This window comes from Malaclemys terrapin, chromosome 9 (assembly GCF_027887155.1).
Source record: "Malaclemys terrapin pileata isolate rMalTer1 chromosome 9, rMalTer1.hap1, whole genome shotgun sequence".
Lineage (NCBI taxonomy): Eukaryota > Metazoa > Chordata > Testudines > Emydidae > Malaclemys > Malaclemys terrapin.
Genome location: NC_071513.1, coordinates 13473541 through 13497227, shown reverse-complemented (window position 1 = coordinate 13497227; position 23687 = coordinate 13473541). Strand labels below are relative to the sequence as shown.

Here is a 23687-nt window from a genome sequence, read left to right as displayed (position 1 = left end):
CGCCCTACACAGACACGTCTGCTGGAAAGGCTTAGAGCCAGGGCACAGACATCTGGCGACAGAGAGGGGATTTCACCCAGCTGCCCCCGGATCACGGAGGGAGGCAGGGCCGTGAGGCGACAGGCATCCCCCCTCCCGCGCACAGCCCAGGGGAGGCAGGCCCGGATCAGCCCGCGAGCTAAGTGGGCGGGGAGCCGTCCCCTCCCCCCGGGCCGGCTCTGCCAGCGCCTGTGGGGAGGGCAGCGGCTAAGGGGGAGGGAGCAGTCCCAGGGAGCAGCACCAGGGGGCACCCCCGCCGCCTGAGCGAGCGTGGGAGAAGCCGGGCCCAAGCCGCCCCATCCCCGAGCTGGACAGCGGGAGTGGCCCAGGCCCCACGAGGGCCTGCACGTACTTCTCTCGACAGGGCAGAGGTACGGGAGCCGACAAGGATCAGACCAACCCCCTCCAAGGGCTGGGGTGGGCGGGCGTAACCCAGGCACGGGACCCTACAGGGAACCAGCCCAACCCCTCCCTCTGCTCCCGCCACGCGGAGTCGGGCTGTAGCCACGCCTCCTGCCGTACGACGTACCCCACGCTCCGGAGCGCGAGGGGATAACGAACCGTCCCGTCCCCCGGCGCGAGCAGCCGGCACCATGATCACTTCCGGTAGGTCAGAGGGTAGCGGAAGGGGTGGTAGAAGGTGGCAGGTTACGCCAGACGGCGAGTGGGGAGAAGGCCCCGCCGGGAGGCTATTCCCCCGCCACATACTTCGGGCTGTCAGTGGCGAGAGACACTCTCCCCCTCCGGCCTCCACCGCTCTGGGGCCCTCGGTAGAATTTCCGGGCGGTTGCCTCCCAGAATGCCTGGCGGCCGGATGTGCCGCCATCTTTAGGCTCCCTCTCTCCCTTGTATTGACAATAACAAGCCCCGATCCGTCCCGTCCCCCCTCCCGGGAGAGAGAGAAGGAGGCAGAGAGGGGGGAGGAGGGAGAGCGGGGGAGCTAAAGCGAGAGGAGCGGAAAAGGCGAGAGGGGCGGGGGCTGAGGTGGAAGAGAAGGAAGGAAGGAAACGGGCAAGGGAGGAGGTGGAGAAAGGGGTCTATAGACAAGAGGGAGCGAGAGAGACTCACTCACCCCTTTTATTTCCTCTTTAAGAAAGAGGGTAGGAGCAAAAGAAGGAGAGAGTGAGGAATTGAGAGGCCCCAGTGGGAGCAGAAAAGGTAGAATACAGGTGTAAAGAGGAGGACTGGGAGAGGCTAGTGGGTGGAGAGAAGAAGGAAGAGAGACGCTGCTGAGAGGCGTAGAAGCAAGAGAGGCATGAGAAACTACTGAGAAGAAACAAAGGAGCAGCGAAGAGAGGAAACAAGTGATTCTACCGAGAGAAGAAAGTGAAGGAGTGGGGGGGACTGAAAGACTCTGCTGGCAAAAAGGAGGAGTTGAGAGACTCCTCTGAGAGAAGACAAACCAGAGACTGACTCTAACTCTCTCTTTGTGTGTCACACCAAAAGAATTTGATGCCCCTCAGTCTGTTCACCTCTGTGTGTTCATGTTTCCCACAGGTTTCTCTTCCCCCAACCCCCCAGCAGCAGCTCAGGAGGTCAGACCTGCCACTGATGGTAATAGCAGCAGCAGCTCCTCCTCCTGCAAGAAGAGAAAGTTAAACAACAGCAGCAACAATTCTGAAAGAGAAGAGTTTGATTCCATTTCCTCCTGCTCCTCTTCTCCTTCCAAAAACAACTCATCATCATCTTCCTCCATCATCACCACCTCCTCGGGGGGCCCCTCATCCAACCATCACCTGCAGAAGAAGCTGCGCTTTGAGGACTCCTTGGATTTTATTGGACTAGATGTGAAGATGGCTGAAGAGTCTTCCTCATCCTCTTCTCCTGCTGCATCTTCTCAGCAGCAGCACCAGCAACAGCTCAAAAATAAAAGCCTTTTAATTTCTTCAGTGGCAGTGGGGCACCATGCAAATGGCTTGACCAAAGCTGCCTCCTCCACGGTCTCCAGTTTCGCCAACAGTAAACCTGGCTCTGCCAAGAAGTTAGTGATCAAGAACTTTAAAGGTAATAACAAGCCATAATTTGTCCTCACCTTTGATGAGTTGACACTCAACTCATGTGCTATTTCAACATGACAAGCTATCCAGTTGGCTTGTAAATAGGCTTTATTGGAAATACACTTCTGTGGTGAACGCCTGAATCTGTATGTAAAAAGGAAAATAATCTCTTATGGTGTAGACTTGCCAAATCTAATGCACACTTGGAGGCAAACTCCATCATTTGGGATTACTTTTTAAGGCAGCTTTCATTGTGTCTCTTGAGAGGAAGGATTTGAGACCTCTTACTCCTGATTTTTGCTTTTAAATCAACCTTATTCAGAATGATACCATTTGATATCCCTAATGTAGTAATTCCAACTCCAGAAACAACAAATAGTTTAGTCCAGGGTGTTTGACAGGTCTCTGCAGAAGATAAGATAATTGTCCATCTCATGGTATGGTCTCTGTCTATTTTATTTCATTTTTAAATAACTTAAATTTGTAGGTGATTACTAAGCTTTTATGATTGAGCTGCTCTTCCCTTTCCCAGGTCTCTAAATGGATTGGCATACTTCTTCTTTTTTTTTTTTTTTTTTTGTCTTTTCCTCTCCTTGTTGCTCCACTTCTCCATCCTCTCACCAGAAGAATGTGTGCTGCTCTTGTTGCTTGAGTTTTGGAGTGCTATGTCAGGCCAGGCAGCATTGTGACAGAGCTGATTGCTGCAGAAGCAGAGAAGCAAAGCTTGGGCTGATGTGATGCTGCCTGAGAGCTATTTCAGCAAATAGCTGCATTATGGGCCATTATAGGATGTGCATAGCTTTCAAGGAGCTGCCTGTCACTTTACCTGAAAACCATGGGCAAAATCCAAGGTTCATGCACCTTTTCTTGTTTCTTCCCTCTGCACCACCTCATGCTACCCTGTTTCCCCGAAAATAAGACATCCTCCGAAAATAAGGCCTACTTACAGTTTTGCCTCTCGTTGTAATATAAGGCATCCCCCCGATAATAAGACCTCCCCGATAATAAGGCATCCACCGATAATAAGGCATTTTTCATTTCTGAAAAATAAGACATCCCCTGAAAATAAGACCTAGCGCATCTTTGGGAGCAAAAATTAATATAAGACACTGTCTTATTTTCGGGGAAACAGGGTAGTCTCACAACTTAATTCCCGACCCCTATTCTACTCCCTCACATTGAACAAACGGTGGTTTATATAACACAGGGGTTGTCAACCTTTCAGAAGTGGTGTGCCAAGTCTTCATTTATTCACCCTAATTTAAGGTTTTGTGTGCCAGTAATACATTTTAACATTTTTAGAAGGTCTCTATCTATAAGTCTATAATATATAACTCAACTATTGTTGTATGTAAAGTAAATAAGGTTTTTAAAATGTTTAAGAAGCTTCATTTAAAATTAAATTAAAATGCAGAGCCCCCTGGACCGGTGGCCAGGACCCGGGCAGTGTGAGTGCCACTGAAAATCAGCTCACATGCCACCTTTGGCACATGTGCCATAGGTTGCCTACCCCTGATACAACATTTGCATCCCAAAGGATACTGAGGTGCTTCTTCATATGCTTTAAAGATCTACAAGAGGAGAGGGTTTTTTTCTCTTATTCAGGACAGTAAGTTTGTAGTGCATCTATATCTAGTGCTAATTTATGGTGCTTAAATTAGATTATAACTGTGCTCTGTGGTATTCATGATAGCACTTATAAAAAGTTCTTCCACCCTACTGCGGAATGCACTATCCTCATTTAGTTTGACTGAGTTCTGGAATTTTAGGATGGTGATGCATGATAGTGAAGTCTAGTCTTTGTTTATGGCTTCTCTTACAGGTCATAGGTGAACGGAATATGGCAGTAGCTTTTCACAACTTACTTAATGTTTGTTAATGTTGTAGATTACACATTCTTGTGACCACTTGTTGCATATTATGAATTGTTGTGTTGTCTGACACTTAAAAAAATTACCAGCTCTGTGACTACTATTTATTGAGTCAGCATTAAATGACAGATTGAAAATATTTTTTTAATTATGCCCTTATCTGTGTTACTAATAACACCTTATTAAAATTAGAATACATTTTAAAAACAGTATTTTTTCACTGTTTTATTTATATATTGCTTTTTTTAATTCACTCAGCTTGGACAGTGAAAGTGGGCTAATCACATTTCTACTTAGTGCATAAGAACCTGAATGGGAAACTAACATAATGCTGGAATATTGCCAACACTCTAGGAAATTATTTTTATATATATATATATATATATATATATATAAAAAATACCTGTCTCTATTATGACTTCCTCTCTTTCTCTTCTCCCCCCCCCCCCCCCCAATCACAAATTTCTGTTGTCTTAATTTTGTTTAAAAACTGGGTTTGCAACACCCAAACTATGGGCCAAACTTGACCTGAAAGTGTGCATGTCTTTCTCTTTAAACTCCCTCCCCTCCCTTCCTTTCCCATATCCCAATATTCCTCTTGGAACAAAGATGATCACTTAAGTATTTTGTTTTTAGAATTCTAAGTCTGCTCTGTCCTGAAACCCCTGATATTTTTTGATGCCTTGAGATGTGGCTATGATCCTGGCTGAAAGAGAGTGAGAACCAATCATTTAGGCATCTCATCCATTTGTGTTAATTGTTCAGAAGGGTTCCTGTTGAACACTACAAGGGATTCTCCATCTCATAGGTATTAAGGTCTCCACTTCTGCTGCACTTCTAGCCCTTGCCAGAGGCTAATGTTACTCACAGGATCCTGTTACTGAGCTAATTAATATTATTTTTTTTCATTAAAAAAATCCCCAAATATTTCCATAAACTTGCTTTAGACAATCATTTTGTGGTTAGATTTATGATTTAAAAATCAAACTCACTGCAGCACTGAGGATTTGACTTCGGAGATTTTTGTTAACCCGTTTTACATAATTTTTTGTTGAAGGTAATGTACAGTGGAAGAAGGCTGTACTAAATGATAGTGGAGTTGAATTTTTCCAAGTTTGACGTACTTGAACATAAAGAACAGGGCTTGAAAAACATAACATACACCTACTGGCCAGAACCTGCAGACCTAGGAAAACACCACTGCATTGGTTCAGATTGGAAGGTTTTCTTTGCAAACAAAGGTCTATAATCATAATGTTTCCTGTGTAAATATAGCTTGAAACCTGCATAAATTGGTGGGATGAGTCTCCTTCACTGGTTTCCCACTTGGCCATTGTATAGATGTTTTTCAGGTTGTGAGGAAGAGTAGTACATAATAATTACAACGTTCTTACTAGGTATATACAGTTGTCTGTCTTGGAACATCTGTCATACATATCTAAAAAGGGCTGGCTCCATCTTACCAACACGTGATGATCAATCTGTATGTCACTTTCTAATTATTTTGTCATGTGCTGCTAGCCTAATAAAAAGTCAGTATTAATGAAAGTATAGACTGACAATATTTTTTCACTTGAACTGTTAAGTCATAGGTATTGCAGTGTTTATAGACCAGTGTCTGGTATCTGCTACAAGTGCTGTGATGTGCAGGCACAACAGGGTGACTTGAAGACTGAGAGTTAAGTTGAAACTTAGAATTTCCTTGCTACCTAACAATGAAAGCAGAATCTGATATATGCCTAAAGAAACTTTCTTCATGTATGTTTTAGTGGAAACTAGAATGTTTTTGCAAATTTGTCATCTTCACATCAGAAAACAGCTGGAATTTTCTACTCTCCTTAAATAGGATCTCAACCTTTGTTTATATCCTAGATAAACCTAAATTGCCTGAAAACTACACAGATGAAACCTGGCAAAAATTGAAAGAAGCTGTGGAAGCTATCCAGAACAGTACTTCAATTAAGTACAATTTAGAAGAGCTCTATCAGGTAAGTGGGCCCGGTCTATATTTAAAGCCCTTCAGTCTAAATAAAATCTGGATATGCTCTGTTCATTTTTCATTTCTCAGAATGATTTTTATGATTTAAAAAAAAAAAGGAAATATGACAATTTGTAGTTACATTCCTAGTGAACAAACTATTTACTTAGAACAGTTTCTCAAAGTGAATTTAAAAATCCAGAATAAAGGATTTGCAAGAGCTAAAGTTGAACTGAGAACCTTTTTACCTGCCAAGAGCATAATCTAAGGTGTGGTTTCCCTTGCAACAGTTGACACGAATTAAATAAGGCAAGGAGCTGTATTCCCTTTACTACTGCTTTTGAGTTTGTGCTGTGTAGCTGCTCAAGGAGAAACATGAAATCCTAAAACGTTTGGTGTTTAGGTAAGAAAAGGACAACTTGGATTAAAATGTAATCTATTTGTGTCTGTCTAAACACAATCTGTTCATAATTTAGGATCATAAACAACCATTTAAAAAAAAATAATTTAACTTTTAAAGTAGGTGTAAAATGTGTCACGATATTTCCTCATGAAAATCATATTCATTTGGTTGTCATTGCTTGCCATTAGAATTATGTATATTTGACAGTGAAAACATTCAAACTACTTCCCCCCCCCCCCCCATCATTAGTAATGATTAGTTTGCCCTGATTATTTATTTTATTTTATTTATTTTTAAAGAATGCTGTCAGGTCTAAATTGAGTATTAGACCTTTTTTTATAAGCTCTTCAGTCTTTATATAATTACATTTCTGTTTCTGCGTTCTTCATGTACAGTTACTTCACTACATTTGTTTAGTCAAAATAACTGGGACTCCCTAAACTTAGGGTTTTTTTGTACCACCTAGTGCTGCAACTAGTTATAAAGAAGTACTTCTATTCTTTGTTCTATTTTCAAGCTTTTATTGTTTGATAGGTTTTCATGTTTTTTCTCAAAAAGGTGAATTATGAACTCCAGCAAATATGTGATGACATTCTATTTTTAGGTCTTATTGAAGTTTGGGATGGGTTGAATTGCCTGAATATGGGCTGAATTTTTTTTTTTTTTTTGGGTCATTCCCATGTTCCTCCCCACCCACTGCATGTTACGTGCACTTTAGATTCTTTGTTTAGAATTTTTAAATCAAAACCAGCGAGGTTGAGAAATTTCATGTTTGGCACGTGCATGGTTCCACAATAAAGAGTGCCTTCTTTGCAGCATTTGGAGGAATTGATGGCAAATTAGATACACGTGCAGTTGTTGATTTCAGGGTATTTCACCTCAGTACAAATAGGCTTATACTGTATTGAATAATGCAGAACTACAAATAAACGTGTTTTTAAAAAATAAAGTGAATCATGGGCTAATCTACCACTCAGAGGACAAACAAATCAGTTAACTAGTTGAAATGACCTTTATCTACAAAGTCCTACTGAAAACCTTGCCACTACTTCAAAGTAGTAATTTTAAATGAAGTTGCCTTCTTGGAGGTTAATATCAAACCAGGTTTCTCTGTGGTACTTATGCTCAAGGAGAGTGAGTTACAACTATTTTGAGTGTCATGACTTTGAATATCCTGACATATGTGTTGAAAATCTCAGCTGTAATGTTACAATTATTTAAATATATTTAAGAGACTAGGAACATTGTCAAGTAGACTAGGAACATTTCATACTTGACTGCCCTCTAAGTTGAATCTAAAAATAAATGTCTTAATTTAAAAATAGTAATAGTGATTGCTAGTATTTTAAATGGTAAATAAATCAGTGCTGCTTGTGAACAGCTGCTTAGTAAATGGATCTGATTCCAAATATGCTTTGGCAGACACCATTATCTAAGCAGAGAGAGGAATGGCCAAAAAAGAGCCTCTAGAGGTTCCTTCCCACACTCTTCAAAAGGATTTATTCATATTTTGTTTTTGAACAGAGCTAAGCTTCTTGGTTTGACACATCTGTTTGCCAGTAAAATCCCACCGAGTGAACATTTTTTAAGCCTTTAATTTTTTAGACCACTAGCCATTAGCACTGTGTTGGTTCTTCTACTCATCAGGTTGAAGTTGGGGAAGAGTGCACATAGATAAGCAGCTAAATAATCCTGGAGAACTGAAAGCTTTATACAAATGTTTATTTTTCAGAATAATTTTCTTCAGTACATCAGTACTAGACTTGGGCAGTAATTCCCTGTTTTAAATGTATGATTACAAATAAGAAAGGTCAGCTTTTTAACCATTTATTGAAGTACCCATTGCTGTGTTCTCAGACAGCCATGGGTGGTTTTCCCCGCCTGCCTTCTCTTCTTCCTTATCCTCCCCCAAAACAAATGTAAATTTCACAATACCCAGATGGGTCTGGGGAGCCTTGATCCCATGTCCCGAGTATGGCTAATACATCTGAGAGTGCAGAATCCCGAGGCAGGGTGTCTTATTCTGAACAACCCACTTCTGTGAACGGCAAGTAGGTAGTGTGTGGTAAAACTTCAAATAATCACAAGACATTCTGCTATTGCTATTATTTTAAATATTGATCTAGTACAATGTTGCAGTAGCAATTATACAGTCTCGGAGATACTTCCATTTAAAAGCACACGGTTTTCAGTGGAAATTCCCTCTATCTGCCTCTTTTAAAACAAAACAAAAAAAGCTTGTCTGTTTTTTTTCTGAAATTTCACACTGTGTGGAATTTTTTCTCCATTAAAATGCATGTATTTTGTATTTGATTTCTTGTGTCAAAACAAAAGGTTTGAAAATCCTATTTGACACAAGCGTGTCGTGAATTTTCCAATACTTACGACTGTGTAGAACTCCAGATATACATGTATATGTGTGAAGTTTCATACATTAAAATCATCTGAGTTTTATTTCACTTATTACACATTGAAATAAATACACCTGGGATGAAATCCATCCATTCATAATGGGCCTGTAGAGGGTCCTCCAAAGTGCGTAAGTCCTTGCTATCCATGCAAAGAGTGGGAAACGGAGCGTTTATTTATGCAGCCACTGTTTTCTAAGGTCGGGGGGACTCTGTAACACCTCAAAATAGGCTGGCAAAGAGGGGTGCAGATCAGGAGCAGATCAATTGGCCAGAAACCATTGCCCTACGGAGTATGGAGAGCCAGCCATTGTTAATCCTGCTTATTAGCTAGAAGAATGGGTGCAGAGGGATTGTGCATCTGGCTTGAAGGTGGTGTTCCATATTTCCAGCCCCCAGTAGTCATCCCCCTTCTCCCCCCCCCCCCCCAGCCCATTTGGGTGGAAGAGGGGTTACATTTTGTATCCTGTGTTTACTTGAAAGTTTGATCTGACTTCTCACATTTTAATGATATGTAAGTTAGAAGCCGACAACGTAGGCTATAGTAGCATGAGAGAAAGGGAGAAAACTCCAACCCATATGCCATCAAACCGAACAAAGAACTGTACAGTGGTTTTCTGTTAGATCTGTGGTTTTCAACTTGTGGTCCATGGACCCTTGGGATCCACAGACTATAATTAAGATTTCCAAAGGGGTCCGCACCTCCATTCAAAAAATGTTTAGGGGTCCACAAATAAAAAATGGTTGAAAACCCTTATGTTAGATGCATACAATTTAAAAAATATATATATATATAATCAAGAACTCTCAGATATCAGGAAATTCAGTTCTGGCTTTCCCGGCAGCCAGAACTCAACCATTTTGTGCTTATATAGCATTTTGTATATGTGTTGTTGATACATCTTGCTTTCATGACTAAAACTATATTGAAAAAATGATGAATTCTAACTCCGTAAATCTGCGTCCCATATATATTCAGAGTTAACTGCTTGTTTCTGACAAAGGAAGTTTGTACTACTTTTTACTCCCTGTTCATCCTTTGGAGCTAATATAATTATGGGTGAGTGAGCAGCATTCATTTCACAGAATTGCTAACTTTGGATTGTAGAGTCTTTAATGCTTTACTGTTGTTGCAGAAGCTAGAAAGAACCCAACTTAACTGTCAGATCCCAGGCTGAGTTTGTAGTGAACTGAGCAAATACAGTCTGACAATCATGGAGACAATACATGTGGAACTAAAGACTAGCTCTTCTACAGATCTCCACATATTCTTACACAAAAACCTTGTTAACCTAACTGTTAAAGTTGTTCATGTGCATTCTATGTAAACACGATCAATACAAATTAGGAAAACACCAGGTGAGGGTCCATCCACATAACAAGCAATGTCACTTCACATTGCCATTATGCCTACAGACTTTATCTTAATTGCCTTTTACTTCCCACTTAAACATCCAGGATGCATGGATTCATTTTTTCTAAATCACACCCAAATGCTCATAGTTAACTATGCCCTCAGGTAGTTTAAGATATTTTATTGAGAAAGTATAGAACACAGAGCACTACCAAAAAAATCTGAGGTCATAATTAGGCCTGTGTGACCTGGAGAGATGTTGCAGGATACCTCAGGATTTAGAGGGAACTTGAAGTGGGGAGTGTGAAAGGGTGACAGTGGAAATCATGCTCTCTTGCACTAAGGCTTCCCTGTCTCTCCCCGTGGAACAGCAAATGGCTTGGTAAGTTTAGTAGCTCATAAAATAAAACCTTAAGTGTCTGTGCTTCAGAGTAATAAAACCCATAAATTGCTGGAAAATTGAACTACCTTTGTTCCTTTAGGGACAAATCCTGCGTTTCTCACTTGGGCACTTATATATGTCTACACAGCAGTTAAGCACCTGCAGCTGGTGTGGGTCAGCTGACTCGGGCTCACAAGGCTCCGACTGCAGGGCTGTAAAATTGCTGCGCAGAAATTCAGGCTCAGGCTGGAGCCCAAACCCTGGGGCCTCCTGAGTGGGAAGGGTCCCAGACTCTAACTTGAGCCCAAACATCTACACAGCAGTTTTTAGCCCGGCAGCCCAAGCCCTGTGAGCCTGCGTCAGTTGACTCAGACCAGCTGTAGCTGTGCCACAGGTCTTTTATTCCAGTGTAGACGTATGCTAAGGCTCCTGTTGAAGTCTGTAGACACATGGGTTGTGAACTGTTTAGGGGCAGGCCCTTTCTGTGTCTTCTTACTGCTGTAAAGTGCTTTGTACATCTACTGTGCTCTGTAAGCAGCAGTGTGTAATGTAAAGTTCAAGAGCGGTAGATCTTGCTCAAGGATCAAAAACAAACATATCATGCTGCTATTTTTTTTTAATGGAAGCCATATGGAGAAATTCATATTTATCTTGCTATATCTGTTTCATTATTTATTTTAGGCTGTCGAAAATCTCTGCTCCTACAAGATTTCTGCAAACTTGTATAAACAATTGAGACAGATTTGTGAAGACCACATCAAAGCACAAATTCACCAATTCAGAGAATATCCTTTAACTGAAAGTCTTTTCATCTGCCAATCTCAGGAGTCATGTTTCTTGTGCATCAGTTGATGGCATTGGGGAGGTAGCATTATCTTATAGTTTGGCATTGTGGAAGATAAATGTTTGTAAAGCCATTTGGGATCTTCACAGAGAATAATGAAGCAAAATGAATGCAGTCCCTGAACTGTTTTATTTATAACACACTTCTATAGCACCTTCTAAGTATTAGCAATGGCATCAACTGTTGTAATGCACAGGAAGACACCCGAAACTGCTTTATGTGCAGGTAAACAAAGAGAATTAATTTCAGCAACTTTAGTTTTGAACTGTATTAAGAATCTAGAAATATCTAGTACTCAGTTACTGGTTTGGGATCTTTAAAGCTTTCCTGCTGAAATGGAAAATGGACTATTGCTAGTACTTTACCAAGAGCCAGACTTTCAATAACCCACTAATTTTACACCTGCATATTTTGTGCCCACAATAAAATGTGGATGCAAATGTTATGTTTAGATATGTACCTATAGGATTTGGGGTCACATGTTTGGTATTAGACACCTTAATTCTGGCATTTGTGCTTGGAAATGATCTCGTGTGCAAACTTTGTAAGTTTGAGTCCTTCTGAAAATATGGCCTGAAACTGTAACATTCTGTATGTTTACACTTTAGTAAATCATTGTGTCTGAATAAAACAACATATAATGGAAATTTTCCATATGCTAGCAAAGTACTATTGTTAATGGAGATTAGGCTTCTGAGTCCAAACATTTTTTTGTTTGTTTGTTTTTGATAATGGGACTTCAGCTCCTGAGTGATTTTTAGGTGCTTTTAATAATTTTACCCTGGTCTTGAACTACTGTTAATAACCATGACTAATAGAAACTAAAAATAGCATATGAAAAAAAATTGTGATCCTTTCCAAAAGGTAGCTAGTGAATTTGTGATGCACTCTACTGAAAGTATGGTGGAAAAGCAAACAAGTATTGTTGAGCTTTTTATGTAGCTAATGTCAGCTATGGGATTTTGGTCATAATTTTCTTAACTGCCTTTTCATGGATTCGCTGGACAGTGTTCTTTTTCTAAAGAAAATAGACAAATGTTGGCAAGATCACTGCAGACAAATGGTAAGTTTTTTTTGTTTTTGTTTTTTCTGTTAAAAACAAACTTGTCTATTCCTGACAGTTTACTTATCTCGCTCATATTTTTTTTTTTTTTTTACAAATACACTTTGTGCTTCTGAAATGTTATCTGATGTCTAATGTGAAGGCTTCCTTTATAGGAGGAAATGACATCTAACTTGTTAGAAATGAAACTTTGAAAGCACTTCCCTGAGATGTACTTCTGAACATATGGCTTTGGTCTTGAATAAACATTTGAAACACACATTGCGTGTGTGTATATGCTAGCCTTTCCCCTCGTGTTTGTAACTCAGAGACTAATTCTAATTTTACCCTTGATTCATGTCTAAATGCTATTTTGCATTCTTTCCCACCCTAAATCAAATACTAAATATCATGTTGATCATCTTACTTAAAACATCCCACTGCATACTAATAAATGCAGAATACTCCCGAAATTGTTGGTAATTTTGGCACATACACATATATAGGTATATGGCATTTCAATTTCAACTAATATAAAAATGCTGGTGACTTTTTCCCTCCTCCCCCAACAGATCATGATTAGGAGTATCTTTTTGTTCCTGGATCGAACTTATGTTCTTCAAAATTCAATGCTGCCATCTATTTGGTAAGGATGCAAAGAATAAAATAGATTTTAAAAAAAAAAAAAAAGCTTTCATACTGTCTTACTAGTTGAAATATAGGAATTGCAGCTAGCTTATAATTTTCTGTCCTCCTTGAAGAGAGAGAGGTTTTGAATTTCATTTCCATAAAATGTGAGAGTTTTGCAGTGACTAATACCAAATTTTAACTGAACTGATACCATCTAACTCCAGTTTGCATAATACAAGAAAGTAATTGAAAAGCCAGGATTTAGGGTCACAGGTACACTACAAAGGTAGTGAGGATATTTGTTACATCTGTAACATTCTAAAGATACAATGCTTTAAATATATTGGATAACGAATATGTACAACTCCTAATTTTATAAAGGGGTAAACTAAGGGTACGTCTATACTTAACCTCCGGGTCCTGCAGTAAGCAATCGATCTTTTGGGATCGATTTATCGTGTCTTGTCTAGACGCGATAAATCGATCCCGGAAGTGCTCGCTGTCGACGCCGGTACTCCTGCTCCGCAAGAGGAGTACGCGGAATCGACGGGGGAGCCTGCCTGCTGCGTGTGGACCCGCGGTAAGTTCGAACTAAGATACTTCTATGTTATTAATAACTACTGTGTTATTCACGTAGCTGAAGTTGCGTATCTTCGTTCGAAGTGGGGGGTTAGTGTGGACCAGCCCTAAGGTTACATCTACAGTACCAGCTAGGGCTGTGATTTCCAGGTCATTTACACATACTCACGTTAGTTCGATGAGAACTAGTGCAAGTATAAATAGCAGTTTAGCTGCAGTAGCAGAGGCAGCAACAGCATGGCTTACCCATGCCGAGTCCATACCTACAAGCAGGTTGTATTCAATATGGCTAAGCCATGCCACTGCTGCCACTGCCTTTGCTACCATGGCCACATTACTGTTTATACTCACAATAGCTCTCATCAAGCTAGCCGAAGTCAGTGTATGTGAGCTGGGAAATCACAGGATTTTTGAAAGTGAATTGCAGTGATTGGATGCCTCCGTTTTGGGGCATCCAACTTGATATACCTTAAAGGTCTAACTTTTCAGAAAGTACTGAGCACCCACTCTCAAATCAGACCCATTTAAGGCATCATGTTGGACACCCAAAACTGAGATCCCTGCTTCCACATCACCATTCATCATTTAAAATCTTTGGTTAAGAACACCCAGTGCTAGAGCTGAGATTAGAACCCTGGCTTCCATTCCATGCTTAGTTCTTTTGACAAAACTGCTTTATCTTTGAATATATGCTAGTCTTAATATTAAATTGAGGAAACACTTTTTAAGGCACATCAGTTTTTAATCTTTCTAAATCCAGCTAATCCAAGCTAAGAATGGTTAATGTCCTAAAACAAGGTGATTATCAAAAATAAATCTCACTTGTATATGCAGATATGAGAATGTGTACAAGAGTTTTACTTTAGATAGTTGCCTATTGTTGTATGTGTGCATTTACCTCTGAAATGGCTTAGGAAACTCTGAGAAAATAAATATTTGAGCATCTGAATCAAGAATGTGTGCTGTTGGTTTTTATTGTAATGGTTAAAAATAAAAAATCAGGGATGGTTCTGATGCAAATTATTTAAGAGGCTTTTTTCTCTTTTTAGGGATATGGGTTTAGAGTTATTTAGGACTCATATAATTAGCGATCAGAAAGTTCAGAACAAGACCATTGATGGCATTCTTCTCCTGATTGAGAGGGAAAGAAATGGTGAGGCTATTGATAGAAGTTTGCTCCGAAGTCTTCTAAGTATGCTTTCTGATTTGCAGGTGAGTACATTTTCTTCAGTTTGCAGAAAACTGAAAAAAGCATCACACTTGTATTCAAGGATACACTATGCTTTAAACTGAATTATTCTTCTTTATTCCGTAGATTTATCAAGATTCTTTTGAACATAGATTCTTGGAAGAGACTAATCGTCTGTATGCAGCAGAGGGACAGAGGCTTATGCAAGAACGAGAGGTATTTTATGTTTTAATCTTTTTCCTCTTGTTTGCAGCCACTGATAAAACATCTTAGCTAAGAGAGAGCAGAATAATGTGTTCCTATAGTGCATTCTCCTCATGCATAAGGGTAGCAGAAAATATTCTCAGCAATAGTGGGACCCACACATTTACCTTTTTAAAGAATGTACTCGTGGCAAATGTACTCGAGCACCATCACTCTAGAGCCTGGTGTTCTTGGTCCCAAAATTGGTCTGTAGCTGCTGCTGTCAGACTTTGGTCTCAGAATCTCTTCAACTTTTCTTCATTATGTAAACAGTAAAATAACTTTCTTCCATCTTTTCAGGTTCCAGAGTATCTTCATCATGTCAACAAGCGATTAGAAGAAGAAGCAGATAGAATTATCACATACTTGGATCAAAGTACACAGTAAGTGTGTGATCTGCTTTGGCTTGGTATCTTTAGCCATTCGGTTCTAATCCTGTTGAAGGCTTTTGCCACACAAAATAACTATAGTTATTGACTAACTTGTTATTTGTATACAAATGTAATGTAAGCTGCCAAATGCTTCTCTTCCCTAAAACTGCTTGGAGCCAATCAATCATTGTCTTGTTTTGCACAGCTAACTGGAGTGGTTCAGATTAGAGGCTGATTTGACTTTTGGGCAATTAATTTGATTTGCGGGTCATTTTAGGGGAGAGAGCCTGTGTTCCTACTAGCAGTGGCAACTACCTGTATGAGCAAATACTCAGTTACCTTCCTAACGAAAGTAGAGCGAGGCCAGCAATAGTTATCGGGTATTCTCAGAGGAAAAACTCTAAACTAGTTAAAGGATGTAAATACCATTCAAGGAAGAAAAACCCTTGAATGTCAGTTTCTTAGATAACACAGTCATCACCCTGGAAACTTAAAATGAAGATTACCTTTCGGGGTGGACTCAGGTGCAGGAGGTTGCTGGTGGGGATGCTGGAATTCCCCTACTGAGACATACTTTGAGGCCACTGTTGTGGTTACTGGGAGGAAGCGGAGACCTGCAATAGGATGTATGGCCCTCTTTGAATATGTGGGCAGCAGGTCTTACATTGGAGTTGGGAGGGAGCAGACCACTGAATGATATAGAGGCCTCTTACTGCAGTGCAGGGGTTCTCCCAACAAATATTTTGGTGGCCTCAGAGTGCGGCCACCAGCTCTTGCTGCTGGCCACTCTGACAAACCAGTCTCTCTGTTCCTGCCCGCCGTAGTCCTTCAGCAAGAGCCCGCCCCAGGGAAGCTGTGTCAGAGACTCACTGGCCACCTGTGGAGTCCCAGGCTCCCCAGGCAAGCTGGAGCAGAGGAGTGCCCCAATGACTGAACACCATAGCTGACTCTGGTGCTGTGCACACCAGCCCCATGTGTCTCCAGCAGTTCTGCTTGGAGCCCCTGAGGAGGCTGCGTGGTGCAGGATGCCGATCCCTGCTGGCGGCGCCAAAACAAACACCCAGGCAGCGCATCTCACTGCCCTTGGTAACAATTATTCAGGAGCAACAGCTGGGTGCTGCAGGGAGAGGCTGCTGCTCCCTCTCCTCCACCTCTTCACCCCCCTCCCCTCCTCGAATCTCCACCCATGCTTTGGAGGCTGTCGTGGCCACAAAAAATCTGCTGGTGGCTGCATTTGAGAAATACTGCTCTGGTGCTGCCTCCTCATCCACTAGAGATGAACTCTCTGAGGGAGGGGATTTGGGACTGCTGTGTATGTTGTTTCTCCAGTCCTGCTGTCCCCACCCCCACCCCCTCAGCCACTAGAGTAAGAGGCTGCTAGATCCTTCAGTGGATCCCTTCTTCCTGAGTCCATTGTTAGCAAAGTCCCCGTTCTAATTTAGGAGCTGTTGGTTCAAATACCTGTCATCTTTGCCCGTTCCTGGTCACTGTCTCCTTGCTTTATGGTTTCTTGAAAGGCCTGAATGCCCTCTTGCATGAGGTTGGAGGAAGCATATTCCCTGAGGAGCTGCTTCCCTTACTTTCTGCCCTGATGAGATCCATCTTGTGCATCACCTCGAGGCACTCAGATACCATAGTGATGAGTTTACTATAAATCCCTAGTCAGCAACCAACATGTAGAGTCACCTACTGGGGGAAACAGGTTAAATATATTTATTAAACAAACAGCCCCGAGTTATTGATCAGGAGCCTACCAAATGCCAAGTGTAGATTTAAGTCAGGCTAGTCTGTTCTTCAAATGGGATTTAAAACTGTTAGTGATAGAAAAAGGAAAAGTAATTCTAAACATTTCTTCTATAGGAAGCCACTAATTGCTACTGTAGAAAAGCAACTGCTAGGTGAACATTTAACAGCCATTCTTCAGAAAGGTAATCTTTCTTCTTTATAGAAATGTTTCTAATTACTGCTTCGGGGCTTTCATTCCTGTGCTGAAAAGAAAGTGACACATTCAGGTGCTGGGGGAGGACACAAGCCACATCATTCTTTAACACTCCTTGCTACTCAGTTCATGAAATAGCACTGAACATTTTGCAGGAGGGCAAGTCTCATTCTCCTTTTCAGAGGTAAGGAGCCACAATAGTGTCTTCAAATACATTGCAGAGCAGAAGGAAAACTAGAATTAAAATATAGATGTTGGGTTGAGGATTCAAGTAACCTTATGAAGATCATGAGTGGGGGTAGTCTTTGCGTTAGGGCCCGATGTAGCAAGGGAGACCATTCGGGATTAGCAAGCAAACATGCTACTGTACTCTAAAGAAGGCAAAAGCAGTTAAGATACACTGCTTTAGCCCTGTAATAATCTCTCCTCCTGGTCATGAGACCGTGTGTGCTCCAAGGAAGGTGAATAATGGATACATGAGTGCAGCCTGCATAAATTGTTCATCTAATATGCTTTAATATTTTTCCTTTGACTTGAAAATTACTAGACACCTGTTAGCCGAATGGTGTGTGGGAGGGTGTTCTGTTAAGAAGCCCTGCCCCCACCTGTTCCCTCTTCCCAGCTACTAGAAGTGAGGGTATTCGGGGATTCTTACTTATGTGATGTCCCTGGACTCTGCTGTGGTTTTTCAGACATCTGCTACCAAGAGGTTAATATGAAAGATGAAGATGCTGCTTGGCTACATGAAGAGACTTGCATTTTTTATAGGGTTATAAAGCTTAATTTTCTGCAAAAATTGAGGTTTAGGACTTCTGAGCTTCCTAGCAAAGCTTCCCAGGGGCTAATGGAGCATAAACTTTTTTTATTACTGAATTTAAAGGAGCAATGAAGTATGAATGAGCAAAGTTTATGTGATGAGACAGTTACGTATAGTACGATAGTCCAAGATACATGGCCCAATTAAACAAGGGCTTTCAGGTACAGCGTTAATTCAGATTGCCTTTCTGTTTTTTGTTGTCTAGCCAGTTTGACTGCCAATTTTTTTTTTTTAAATCGACAAACTATTCCATTGGAGAATAAACGGATATATTGAGTGATAATATGGCTGGGTTAACATGAGATTTGAAGTTCTTTACATTCCAGTAGCATGCATGGATCACTTCCAATGATTATACCTTTTTTAGATGTTTAAACTTTCAAACTCACAGGTTTAAACCATCTTCTTGATGAAAACCGAATTCAAGACTTGTCTCTTCTATATCAGTTGTTCAGTCGGGTCAGAGGTGGAGTGCAAGTTCTCTTACAGCATTGGATTGAATACATAAAGGTACTGCTATATATCCAGGATCTTGTACTGACTTTATATAATCACCGAGGATTGTCCACAAACATTTCTTTTCATAAACAAGTATTATAGCTTAGAAAGATAAAACTATGTTTCAACAGATGACTTGGAAACTTTTAAACAGCATGCTTATATGCAACCTAACAACCTGTTAAATTGCATTGGGAATGATGTATTATTTTAGAATAATTGAATATTGTCTTGAAGCATCTATCATTCCAAAATCTGGATTTTTGGTTTTTGGTTTACACAGAACAATGTGTATTGGTCGAGGAAAGACACATTCCTGGTATTTTCCTGTCACTTTAGAATAATGTTGGCTGTAATTTATACGTTTATTTCCAGGTCAAGTTTACCTTGTCTACACTTACAGAGCTGTAGCGCTTAATAATGACTCTACCTACGCCGACGGAAGAACTTCTCCCGTTGGCATAGGTACTCCACCTCCGAGAAGTGATAACTATGTCTATGGGAGAAGCCCTTCCATCAATATGGTGCTGTCTGCACCGGGGGGCTAGGTTGGTAGAACTGTGTCACTCGGGTGTGGATTTTCCACACCTCTGAACAACATAGTTATACTGACATAGGCTTGGTCTACACCACCACCTGAAGTGATACTGCCAGTTATATATATATATATTTTTTTTATAGTTAACTCTTTGGGTTTCCACTCATTTGTTCAGAAAAGTCCACTGAGAAATTTGGAATTTAAAATGTTAATTCATACGGATTGTGTACTAAAGGAAAAACACGTCTCTATTTCTAACAATGAAGCTTATGTGATTATATTTTGATTACTTTTGTCTGTGCACCAGCATCATGGATATTGCCAGGCTAGGATCTTGTCTGAAAGAGCAGTTTGCTGCTAACAGCATATGTGGGGTTTTGTTAGTTGCACATAGAAAAAAATCCAAAAGCACTAAACTTTCAGCAACAAAAGTAAAGTTTTTGCTTATTAAGTGGAATACACTTTCATACATGCAGTATTTGTATTCCTGAGTGTGTGAGTAGAGTATCCCCAGTCTGTATTGCTCCAGCCTACACTTAAATTCTCTGCTTTAATTGAGTGGTGGATTTAGGGGGGATAAGCTACTTAAAAAGCAAAGGGCATACATACTAGGTTACAACACTAAAGACCTTTATTATCCTTCATTTATTCATAGGAAAACTCCCATTGACTTAAGTGTTCAGTGGGCAGATGATTCTGTAACTTTAATAATATTGTCACACAGGCATCCTAACTTTGGTAGGAGAGTGCTTTGTATTACTGTTGTGGTGAAATTGACTTCACTGGGAGTCTTGCCCATGTAAGTCTCTGCAGGAATGAGTCCTTACAGCATGTAATATTTTGGTCGTATATAGTTTGACTATCATCTTTAAGTGTTTGTACCATAAAGTTGGCTTACCATTGTGTTTGCATCTCTTCTGAAATGCAAGTTCTGCTATATCCTGACTTCAGCAATTTGTTTTTTTTTGTTTTTTTTAATTGCTGTCTATCTTGGTATGGTGATTCAAAATATAAAATACTATCTGTGTCTAGCAAGTACATTCTGCTATTTTAATTATTGTTGTGTTAGGGAAGCAAACATTTTTCATTGTAAAATCTGAACTTTTACATCATCCAACTTTTGTTTGAAGATTTCATTCAGATCTGGTATTTAGAATTTTGATTGAAGGGTGAATTTTTGTTTTTCAGGCATTTGGTAGCACTATAGTAATTAACCCAGAAAAAGACAAAACTATGGTCCAAGAGCTGCTAGATTTTAAGGATAAAGTTGACCATATTATTGATGTCTGCTTTCTGAAGAATGAGAAATTTGTCAATGCTATGAAAGAAGCATTTGAAACCTTCATTAACAAGAGACCAAATAAACCAGCTGAACTGATAGGTATCATTTTCAGTCTCTTTCTACATAGAAGCTGTTTTTTGTTTTGTTCATTGGTTTTTTGTTTTGGGTTTTTTGATTATGCAATTTGAACAGATGATTAGGGGAATGATGGGATTTTATATACGAAAGGAGGCTTAACAGAAAGCATAACTAAACTGTATAATCTCCTACCACAATGTATATTTCTGCAAATACACCTCTACCCGATATAACACTGTAAAGCAGCGCTCTGGGGGACGAGGCTGTTTTACCTTGTTGTATCCGAATTCGTGTTACCGCAAGCGGTTCCTCTGCGCCCCCCCGTTACTTCTGCGGCCCTCCCCGGGGCCCCCGTGCCCCAGCTCACCTCTGCTCCGCCTCCTCCCACGAGCGCGCCGCAGTTCCGCTTCTCACCCCTCCCTCCCAGGCTTGCCACGCCAATCCGGTGTTTTGCGTGGCAAGCCTGGGAGGGAGGAGAAGTGGAGCTGAGTGGCGTCAGGGCCACCCAGAGGATTCAGGGGGCCTGGGGCAAAGCGGGGGAGCTGCAGCGCTTGTACTCACCTGGCGGTGGTCCGGGTCTTGGGCGGGATTTTGGCGGCGGGGGGCCCTTCAGTCGCTCGGCGTCTTCGGCAGCACTGAAGGACCCCCCGCCGCCAAAATGCCGCCAAAGACCCAGAACACCGCCGAGCCAGGGCTTGCAGGGCCCGGGGCCTGGGGCAAATTGTCCTACTTGCCCTCCCCCCGCTCCCCGTGTGGCCCTGAGCAGCGTGCTCGTGGGAGGAGGAGGGGGCGGAGCGGAGGTGAATTGGGGCGGGGAGCGGTTCCTCTGCGTGCCTCCCCCCCTTACTTGCTGCGGCCCCCCCTGCCCCAGCTAACCTCTGCCTCCGCCTGTCCCACGAGCGCACCACTCAGCTCCGCTTCTCCTCCCTCCCAGGCTTGCCGTGCAAAAGAGCTGATTGGCGCAGCAAGCCTGGGGGAAGGGGGGCGCAAAGCGGAGCTGAGTGGTGCGCTCGTGGGAGGAGGCGGAGGCCGAGGTGAGCTGGGGCAGGGGGGCCGCAGCAAGTAAGGGGGGGGCGCAGAGGAACCGCTCCCCGCTCCTGCTCATCTCCGCCTTCTCCCCTGAGCACGCCGCTCCGCTCTTCCTCCCCCGGCTTGCCGGGCCAAACAGCTGGTTGGCGTGGCACGCCTGGGGGGGAGGGGGAGAGAAGCTGGGGTGGGGAACGGTAAAAGCAGTTCCTCTCCCTACCCCAGTGTAACGCAGTTTCACCTATAACACGGTGAGATTTTTTTGGCTCCTGAGGACCGCGTTATATCGGGGTAGAGGTGTAGCTTAATAGGATTCCAGAAGCATTAGATATTGTTATGAAGAATGACCATTCACCATTTCACTGGCTAGTATTTGTTGTTGTTTTTTTAGTTGAGTTGAGGTATATCAGCCATGCTTCAGGACCCAAGTCAATCACTAACAGAGATTAGGCAAAACTTTCCTGACCATGGAATTAGTTTAGTCTTCGGGAGTCTATGCAGTCCCTGTGATACCTCATATGTGCACAGAGTGACGTAGGGGTCTGCAGCCTGTGCAACTATGTAGTAGTGGATCCACCAACTATATGACCTTCCTGCCCACTCTCTCTCTATCGTCTCACCGAATGGAGCCCCAGTGGACCAGTGTTCTGTGGCATTCAGAAATACAGACCTGCTCACTTTCCTATGCAATGGAACCATACCTGTTATGCTATCTGGGCTGTTGGGGCTACCCTTTCAGTGGAAACTTGCTTCAGAGTGCCCTATTTTTCAGCGATCTCTGTTTCAATAATTTTAGCAGATATTCTCCCACCATTTGAAACTGAAACAAACTGAAACTGGCGATTGAAATCAGCTAGTATGCACAATTTTTCTTCCCAAAGTTTAAATTTCTAGAACGATTTTAACAACAGATTTTACTCTGGTACCTAAAGCCTTCTTTTGCTGCTACTTTAGCTATAGACCTTTATGTGGAGTATGGTTTATTATGTTTAAAAACCTTAATTTTAAAGTAACCGATACAGGCCTGTGGAATAGTCATGAGTTTGTGATTTTTCATCATCTTATATTTAAGCTGGTACTCTCACTCATATGAGAAGAGGTCCTTGAACTATTGCAATTTAATGATGTTTTAAAGGCATAAATGAAAGTAGTGTCAAAATGGCAGTGCTAAGTTTGTTCATGGTAATGTCTAATTGTTCTGGCTTTCCAAAAGGACCATAGTTTTTGGTTTATTTTTTTAAAACATCTCCAGAATGAGCTAAACGTCAAAATTTAAATGTAGGTTCATTCTGATGCTCGTCAGAGTCAAGTTTTCAATTCCTTTTACCTGTTTTACTTTTTAGCTAAGTACGTGGATTCAAAGCTTCGTGCAGGCAACAAAGAAGCTACTGATGAAGAACTTGAAAAAATGCTGGATAAAATTATGATTATATTTAGGTTCATTTATGGTAAGGGTTACAGTTTTGTTTGTGTACAGTTGTTTTATCTGTAACAATGTTTCCTTGCAAATTGATAGATTAAAATCAATCTGCCTCAAAAAAAAAAAAAAAAAGAAGCGTGCAGTATCTCTGTGGATTTAGTTTATCTTCCAATCATTTAGCTGTAGAGAGTGTCCTAAATACTCATGTGGTGCCTGATTCAGAGCTAATTGAAGTTAACTGAAAAGCTCCCATGGACTTTAGATGGGGCCTATTGAGTAACCTTTCATTTAAATGTTGCAGTTTTCACAAACCAGTTTTATCTGATCATTAACAAATCATGTCCTTTACATTACAGGAAAAGATGTCTTTGAGGCCTTCTATAAGAAAGATCTAGCAAAGCGGCTATTAGTTGGGAAAAGTGCATCAGTAGATGCAGAAAAATCTATGCTTTCCAAACTCAAACATGGTGAGTATCTTGCCCTCCCTCCCTGCTTTTCTCTGTTAGAAATAATAGTCTAAATTAATATCTGTTTTTCCCCCATAACAGATATATTTTTTTTTTTTGGTCTTTCTCTTTTGAAAGAAGTGAAAGGGGAAATGCAGTGGGTGTGTAAATCTTTTTCTACAATGTTATGTTTATCTTTAACAATTTTATTGTGTTTTAAGAAAACAATTTCATATAAGCAAATACATTAGTACCAGGCAGAAGTCAGGAATTGAAAGTTCAAGCTGACCATCTAGCTTGTACCATCCTGGTC

General features: G+C 41.2%; 1 protein-coding gene across 2 annotated transcripts in view; it reads left to right on the top strand.

Moving 5' to 3' along the window:
- Positions 1-268: 268 nt before the first annotated feature.
- Positions 269-23687, top strand: part of CUL4B (cullin 4B) — a 35275-nt gene continuing 11856 nt past the window's right edge. Inside the window, exons 1-14 of one of the 2 annotated variants that reach the window (XM_054038757.1) lie at positions 269-410; positions 1537-2043; positions 5780-5895; positions 11114-11217; positions 12270-12339; positions 12891-12964; positions 14577-14739; positions 14843-14932; positions 15260-15342; positions 17191-17258; positions 18478-18596; positions 20311-20503; positions 22852-22956; positions 23285-23395. In XM_054038757.1, coding sequence (XP_053894732.1) covers positions 1833-2043; positions 5780-5895; positions 11114-11217; positions 12270-12339; positions 12891-12964; positions 14577-14739; positions 14843-14932; positions 15260-15342; positions 17191-17258; positions 18478-18596; positions 20311-20503; positions 22852-22956; positions 23285-23395 — 1507 coding nt within the window. In that variant the 5' untranslated portion in view covers positions 269-410; positions 1537-1832. The other variant, XM_054038756.1, reaches the window with a different exon arrangement.